The 8,391-nt window shown below is 42.9% G+C and overlaps 1 protein-coding gene across 1 annotated transcript in view; it reads left to right on the top strand.

Annotated features, from left to right (window-relative positions):
- The window catches only part of TM9SF2 (transmembrane 9 superfamily member 2), a 48,674-nt gene extending 47,703 nt beyond the window's left edge, over positions 1–971 (top strand). Inside the window, exon 18 of the mRNA XM_044285564.1 lies at positions 382–971. Coding sequence (XP_044141499.1) covers positions 382–449 — 68 coding nt within the window. The 3' untranslated portion in view covers positions 450–971. The remainder of the gene's footprint in view (positions 1–381) is intronic.
- The last annotated feature ends 7,420 nt before the right edge of the window (positions 972–8,391 follow it).

Genomic DNA, 8,391 nt, shown 5'->3' on the forward strand with positions numbered 1-8,391 from the left:
CTGCTGTCCAGAACGGGGCTTGGCTCTCTCTCACACAGCAGATTCCTTGCACGGGATCCGCTCGTGTGAAAGAGCCCTTAGTTTCCAGCCACCAGATCTAAGAGAACTGCTACAAAATGCCAGATACAAGTGATATAATGGCCAGAAATTGTGTTATTCCTCATGTACACACACTGCGCTATTGATTTAATGCAGAGTTTGCTGGAAGGTTAGGTACGCTTTAAGTCCTCAGGTGCACATAGACAAGCTGGTGAACATCCATGGGCAGAGTTGGCATACATGGCATTACTGGTTTGTGAATAAAAATGAAGATTGCCATTCGGAGTTTTATGTATTAAAATTTTTTTGGGTTTAAAAATTTTTACCTTTTTTTTACTTTAGGAACAATTGGCTTCTTTGCCTGCTTTTGGTTTGTGACAAAGATTTACAGCGTTGTTAAAGTGGACTGAAAAAAAGCCTTGTTGAAGAATGTGATGGAAAAAGTGACTCTGAATGAAATGAAGACTTTGCAGTATTGCCACCCATTTGTGGGAAGGCAGATCAGTCCATCGCAGCTTCTGTTTTTATTTTATTGACCCTTTTCAATTGCAATGTTCCAACTGAAGGATCAGCTTGACTGTGTATGTAGATATAATAACTGCTGTTCTAATGTCTGCAGAGGGGAGCTGTATGTATTACACAGATATCAATGATTAATAAAATAATATGGCTGTAAATACAGTTTTGCGCTTAGACTCTGGGATGGGATGTGTTATTCTGGAGCACAAGCAAGAACATGTGAGATTTGTTTTCTATAATGTATTCCTTTTAATGCTGGTTGGATTTTATTTTTTATACTGGGTGAAACGTCCTTGCATCCCTTTTCTCTTGATGTTTATATTCCCTTTAGTGATTTGAAGACTTAAGAACTCTGTGCCTCCAAGTCTCTGGATTTTTAAATTTATAATCTTAATAAACCGTTTAAGATGGAAGTGTTTTTTACTTTTTGTGGCAGATCTGTTCTGCCAGCTGACTGAGGACAAGTACCTGGACTTGTGTTGCTTGCATGACAGTGGCACCGTCATTTCTTTTCCATTGTATTACGGTTACTATACTCTAGCGCTGAAAACGGGGGTCAGCAACTTCCACCTCCATTAACATCTATGGAAGTTCAGAGAACAGTACAAGCATATGTGCATGCTGGAAGTTGTAGTAGCAAGGGGGGAACTAACTCTCCTTAGGGAGAGAGCACCTTAATCAGTGTGAGGAGACTTAGGCCCTTTTCACACGGGCGAGTTTTCCGCGCGGGTGCAATGCGTGAGGTGAGCGCATTGCACCCGCACTGAATCCGGACCCATTTATTTCTATGGGGCTGTGCACATGAGCGGTGACTTGTGCGTTGCGTGAAAATCGCAGCAAGCTCTATTTTCATGCAACGCAGGCCCCATAGAAGTGAATGGGACTGCGTGAAAATCGCAAGCATCCGCAAGCAAGTGCGGATGCGGTGCGATTTTTCACGCACAGTTGCTAGGAGACATCGGGATGGAGACCCGATCATTATTTTCCCTTATAACATAGTTATAAGGGAAAATAATAGCATTCTGAATACAGAATGCTTAGTAAAATAGGGCTTGAGGGGTTAATTATTATTTTTTTAAATAATTTAACTCCCCTTAATCCACTTGATTGCGCAGCCTGGCTTCTCTTCTGTCTTCAGGACCTGGGTAAAGGACCTGTGGTGACGTCACTGCGCTCATCACATGGTCAGTCACATGATCCATCACCATGGTAAAAGATCATGTGATGAGCGGAGTGACGTCACCACGGGTCCTTTACCCAGGTCCTGAAGAAAGAAGACGGAAGAGAAGACTGGCCGCGCAACACTTCGGTGAATAACTTCAGTATTTTTTTTTTTTTTTTTTTTTTACTGAAAACCATTTTAAAACTTGGATCCGAACTCCGCTTCGATTCCTAAGTACCAGTTCAGATCCAGTTTTAAAATGTTTTTTCAGTAAAAAAAAATAATCAAATACTGAAGTTATTTACCGAAGTCTCGCGCGACTTCGGGAATAATTGACTTTGCCTCGTCGGAGCCCATACATTTTAAGGCCTCTTGCACACGAACGTGTGCGCCCCGTGGTCGTGCTGCAGCCCGCAAAATGCAGGCCGCAATGCACGAGCACAGTCTGTTGGGCAGCGGATCGCTGTCCCATTCACTTTAATGGATCCGCGATCCGGCCGTTCCTCAAAAACATAGGACATGTTCTATCTTTTTGCGGAATGGAAGTATGGGACTAAACCCCACGGAAGCACTCTAGTGCTTCTGTGCCTCCGTTCTGCACTGCAGCTCCGGAATGCAGACCCATTCAAGTGAATGGGTCCGCATCCATGACGAGGGGAGCTGCAATATGGCACCGTGCATGTGGCCTTACATTGAAGAAGCTGAAAGACACAGGGAGTTCTTTTTCTTATGTAAGAACGCCACCTGCTGGCTTTAAAATGAAATGTCAGCCTGCAGGCTGGGAATTAACCTCTTCCTGCCTTGACTGTGGCAGAAAAGGGTTAATTCACTTAAAGCAGGCATGCTCAACCTGCGGCCCTCTAGCTGTTGTAAAACTGCAACTCCCAGCATGCCAAAACAGCCTACAGCTATCGGTCTACAGCAGGGCATTGTGGGAGTTGTAGTTTTACAACAGCTGGAGGGCCGCAGGTTGAGCATGCCCGACTTAAAGGGACACTGACAGGGCCATAAGCATATTGAGGTATATATATGGCAGTACAGGTCTTATAATGGGTATTACAATCATCTAAGTATTCCCCCTGTCCACATTATACATACAGTAAACTTAAGTTTTATAACCTGCTTTCATCGTGTTCAATCTGCCCAAGGGGCGGCGTTTCACCTCTCTTGCGCCCAGCCAGCCTCCCCAACTGCCGCTTTGAAGCGCCGCCCAGCTCATGAATATTCAGTTTGCTGGGCGGCTTCTGCGGTCCCCGCTCTGAAGCGCTGCGCTGAACAGTGCCCTGCGCATGCGCCGGATCTTGTGAAGTCGGGGACAGTAAGCGCCGCCCAGCAAACTGAATATTCATGAGCTGGGCGGTGCTTCAAAGCGACAGTTGGGGGAGGCTGGCTGGGCGCAAGAGAGGTGAAACGCCGCCCCTTGGGCAGATTGAAGACCGTTGGAGCAGGTTATAAAACTTCAGTTTTCTGTATGTATAATGTGGACAGGGGGGCTACTTAGATGATTGTAATACCCATTATAAGACCTGTACTGCCATATATATACCTCAATATGCTTATTGGCCCTGTCAGTGTCCCTTTAAAGTAAATTAAAAAAATAAATAAAAAATAAGATATAGTAATAGTGACTAAAATTGGCAATAGTAATTAGACTACGTACACACCCATACAAACATCTAACCCATTTTTTTGTTTATAAAAAAAAGATTATATTAATACGTTTTATTAGTTTTAGAATAAAATATACAAACACACACATTTGTTTATTTTAAAAATCTAGGTATTTGTATATTTTATGCAGAAAAAAAACCTGCTATACAAAATATAGCTAAAACAAACGCACGAAAAAAAAAAAAAAAAAAATCCTTAATGTCCAAATTTTTCCAAGGTGAATAACATAAAAAAAAACACTTTGGAGGGGCTTGTAACTTTTTGGTGCTGTGCCACAGTTGTCTGGCAGTACGGTGCTATAGAACCAGCAATAGAAAACTAGGCCGCCAAAGTGCTCTCCAGTCTTGTAGTGGGCCCAGCCAGTAGATGAATTACATAAATATCATCCATTTTCTGAGTACAAGCATACGGGAATGGTTTTAGAAGTGTTTTGTCTTTAAACCTTTTGTAATAGAAAAATATATATAAGAGAGGAAAAATATTATTTTTCATTTTCAGATTTTCCTTAAATATTTATTTTTAAATATTATATCCATCATCTAATGGTACAAAAGAAAGGTCTAAGTTGTCCCGAGAAAAATAATATCAAATTCATGTAGGCTGGCTCAGAAATGAATCAGTTATTTGCAGTTATACCCATTGCTTCAACTGAAAAACTGGCCTGGTAAGGAAGCGGTTAATTGCCCAGTTGCGCCTGCAATACCGTGCCCAACTCAACAGTGCAGTCCTAATCAATTTAATTAAAGCCCAATTTCGACTTGTACAGCCACACGGTACTTGACCACATCGCAACCGCGCCATGGGGTTGTACCGTTATGTGGTGGTGTGTGTAAAGCAATCTATGAATGAATAAACTTTAAAAAATAATAATACGAGACAAATGGTAGGTGAAAACAAATGTAAAATGTAATAAACCTTTAGGGTCTATTCACACGTCCGTTTTTTCTTTCCTGATCTGTTCCGTTTTTTGCTGAACAGATCTGGACCCATTCATTTTCAATGGGTCCTGAAAAAAACGGACAGCACAATGTCAGATTTTTTTTCAGGACCCATTGAAAATGAATGGGTCCAGATCTGGTCCAGATCTGTTCAGCAAAAAACGGAACAGATCAGGAAAGAAACAACGGATGTGTGAATGGACCCTTAATGAAGGACATTTCACCAGGATATACAGATTAGTCCAGAGATGGCGTCTGGTGAGCAGCTCCAGAGCTCCCACCACTACCACGTCTGGTCAACTCCAGCCACTTGTCTTGCGATTTCTTGCACCAGGACTGCTTTTTGGCCAAAAATGTGTGTGTGTGTGTATGTGTGTGTATATATATATATATATATATATATATATATATATATATATATATATACACACATACTCACCTAAAGAATTATTAGAAACACCATACTAATACAGTGTTGGAGCCCCTTTTGCCTTCAGAACTGCCTTAATTCTACGTGGCATTGATTCAACAAGGTGCTGATAGCATTCTTTAGAAATGTTGGCCCATATTGATAGGATAGCATATTGCAGTTGATGGAGATTTGAGGGATGCACATCCAGGGCACGAAGCTCCCGTTCCACCACATCCCAAAGATGCTCTATTGGGTTGAGATCTGGTGACTGTGGGGGCCATTTTATTACAGTGAACTCATTGTCATGTTCAAGAAACCAATTTGAAATGATTCGAGCTTTGTGAACTGGTGCATTATCCTGCTGGAAGTAGCCATCAGAGGATGGGTACATGGTGGTCATGAAGGGATGGACATGGTCAGAAACAATGCTCAGGTAGCCCGTGGCATTTAAACGATGGCCAATTGGCACTAAGGGGCCTAAAGTGTGCCCAGAAAACATCCCCCACGCCATTACACCACCACCACCAGCCTGGAAAGTGGTAACGAGGCATGATGGATACATGTTCTCATTCTGTTTAAGCCAAATTCGGACTCTACCATTTGAATGTCTCAACAGAAATCGAGACTCATCAGACCAAGCAACATTTTTCCAGTCTTCAACAGTCCAATTTTGGTGAGCTCGTGCAAATTGTAGCCTCTTTTTCCTATTTGTAGTGGAGATGAGTGGTACCCGGTGGGGTCTGCTGCTGTTGTAGCCCACCTTTCTTTCCCATTCTGACATTGAGTTTGGAGTTCAGGAGATTGTCTTGACCAGGACCACAACCCTACATGCATTGAAGCAACTGCCATGTGATTGGTTGACTAGATAATCGCATTAATGAGAAATAGAACAGGTGTTCCTAATAATTCTTTAGGTGAGTGTATATATACAGGGAGTGCAGAATTATTAGGCAAATGAGAATTTTGACCACATCATCCTCTTTATGCATGTTGTCTTACTCCAAGCTGTATAGGCTCGAAAGCCTACTACCAATTAAGCATATTAGGTGATGTGCATCTCTGTAACTGAGAAGGGGTGTGGTCTAATGACATCAACACCCTATATCAGGTGTGCATAATTATTAGGCAACTTCCTTTCCTTTGGCAAAATGGGTCAAAAGAAGGACTTGACAGGCTCAGAAAAGTCAAAAATAGTGAGATATCTTGCAGAGGGATGCAGCACTCTTAAAATTGCAAAGCTTCTGAAGCGTGATCATCGAACAATCAAGCGTTTCATTCAAAATAGTCAACAGGGTCGCAAGAAGCGTGTGGAAAAACCAAGGCGCAAAATAACTGCCCATGAACTGAGAAAAGTCAAGCGTGCAGCTGCCAAGATGCCACTTGCTGCCAGTTTGGCCATATTTCAGAGCTGCAACATCACTGGAGTGCCCAAAAGCACAAGGTGTGCAATACTCAGAGACATGGCCAAGGTAAGAAAGGCTGAAAGACGACCGCCACTGAACAAGACACACAAGCTGAAACGTCAAGACTGGGCCAAGAAATATCTCAAGACTGATTTTTCTAAGGTTTTATGGACTGATGAAATGAGAGTGAGTCTTGATGGGCCAGATGGATGGGCCCGTGGCTGGATTGGTAAAGGGCAGAGAGCTCCAGTCCGACTCAGACGCCAGCAAGGTGGAGGTGGAGTACTGGTTTGGGCTGGTATCATCAAAGATGAGCTTGTGGGGCCTTTTCGGGTTGAGGATGGAGTCAAGCTCAACTCCCAGTCCTACTGCCAGTTTCTGGAAGACACCTTCTTCAAGCAGTGGTACAGGAAGAAGTCTGCATCCTTCAAGAAAAACATGATTTTCATGCAGGACAATGCTCCATCACACGCGTCCAAGTACTCCACAGCGTGGCTGGCAAGAAAGGGTATAAAAGAAGAAAATCTAATGACATGGCCTCCTTGTTCACCTGATCTGAACCCCATTGAGAACCTGTGGTCCATCATCAAATGTGAGATTTACAAGGAGGGAAAACAGTACACCTCTCTGAACAGTGTCTGGGAGGCTGTGGTTGCTGCTGCACGCAATGTTGATGGTGAACAGATCAAAACACTGACAGAATCCATGGATGGCAGGCCTTTGAGTGTCCTTGCAAAGAAAGGTGGCTATATTGGTCACTGATTTGTTTTTGTTTTGTTTTTGAATGTCAGAAATGTATATTTGTGAATGTTGAGATGTTATATTGGTTTCACTGGTAAAAATAAATAATTGAAATGGGTATATATTTGTTTTTTGCTAAGTTGCCTAATAATTATGCACAGTAATAGTCACCTGCACACACAGATATCCCCCTAAAATAGCTAAAACTAAAAACAAACTATAAAACTACTTCCAAAAATATTCAGCTTTGATATTAATGAGTTTTTTGGGTTCATTGAGAACATGGTTGTTGTTCAATAATAAAATTAATCCTCAAAAATACAACTTGCCTAATAATTCTGCACTCCCTGCATATATATATATATATATATATATATCAAAATAAAAGGCAGAATGGACGCTGGCCGCGGGTTATACACGCCAAAATCCAGCTGAAAGAGCAGCCGTGTGAACAGACCCTTTGGGTAAATGCGCACGTTCAGGCTTTATGTGCGGACAACTCGCACTGAAATCCGCAGGTGTTCACAGGGAAATCCGTGCGCTCAATACATATCAATTGGTGCCGATTTTACTCTCCCCATTGAAGAGAATGAAGAAAATTGACATGCTGTGGATTTTAAAATCTGCATCGTGTGCAAGAGAATTTCAAATTCTCATAGAATACAATAACCATGAGCTACGGTGCGGATTCTCCCCTTAGGGTGCTGGCGCACAGTGCAGTTCTGACATGCAGTCAGGATGCAGTTTTTAATTGCAGCTAGCTGAAATGAATTAAATCATTCCCACTATGCAGAACACCAGGGGTTAATGAGGCTGCTAAATTGAAATCTGCATCCTGACTGCATGTCGGAACTGCACTGTGTGCCAGCACCCTAACCCTGGGTTCACACCTGAGCGTTCCTCAAACGCGCGTTTTACGCGCGTTTTTGTCGCGCGTTTTTATGCGCGTTTTTTGTAATAGTAAACGCGCGTTTGTGTCATTGACTGCAGTGTCCTATGGCCACAAACGCGCGTCAAAACGCCCCAAAGAAGCTCAAGTACTTGTTTGAGCGTCGGGCGTTTTACAGCGCGTTCGTACGCGCTGTAAAACGCCCAGGTGTGAACCCTTCCCACTAGGGAAGCATTGGTTTTCATGTCTTAAGCGTTTTACAGCGCGTTTGAACGCGCTGTAAAACGCTCAGGTGTGAACCCAGGGTAAGGCCTCTTTCATACGAGCGTGACGGATTAGGTCCGGATGCGTTCAGTGAAACTCGCACCATTTTGCAAGCAAGTTCAGTCAGTTTTGTCTGCGATTGCGTTCAGTTTTTTTTCCGTGCGGGTGCAATGCGTTTTTCATGCGCGTGATAAAAAACGGAAGGTTTGCAAACGACATCTATTAGCAACAATCAGAGAAAAACGCATTGCATCTGCACTTGCTTGCGGATGCATTGCGTCTTTCACTGAAGTCCCATTCACTTCTATGGGGCCAGGGCTGCTGTTTGAAAAACACAGAATATATAACCTGCT

This window comes from Bufo gargarizans, chromosome 3, assembly GCF_014858855.1.
Source record: "Bufo gargarizans isolate SCDJY-AF-19 chromosome 3, ASM1485885v1, whole genome shotgun sequence".
NCBI classification, from domain to species: Eukaryota; Metazoa; Chordata; class Amphibia; order Anura; family Bufonidae; genus Bufo; species Bufo gargarizans.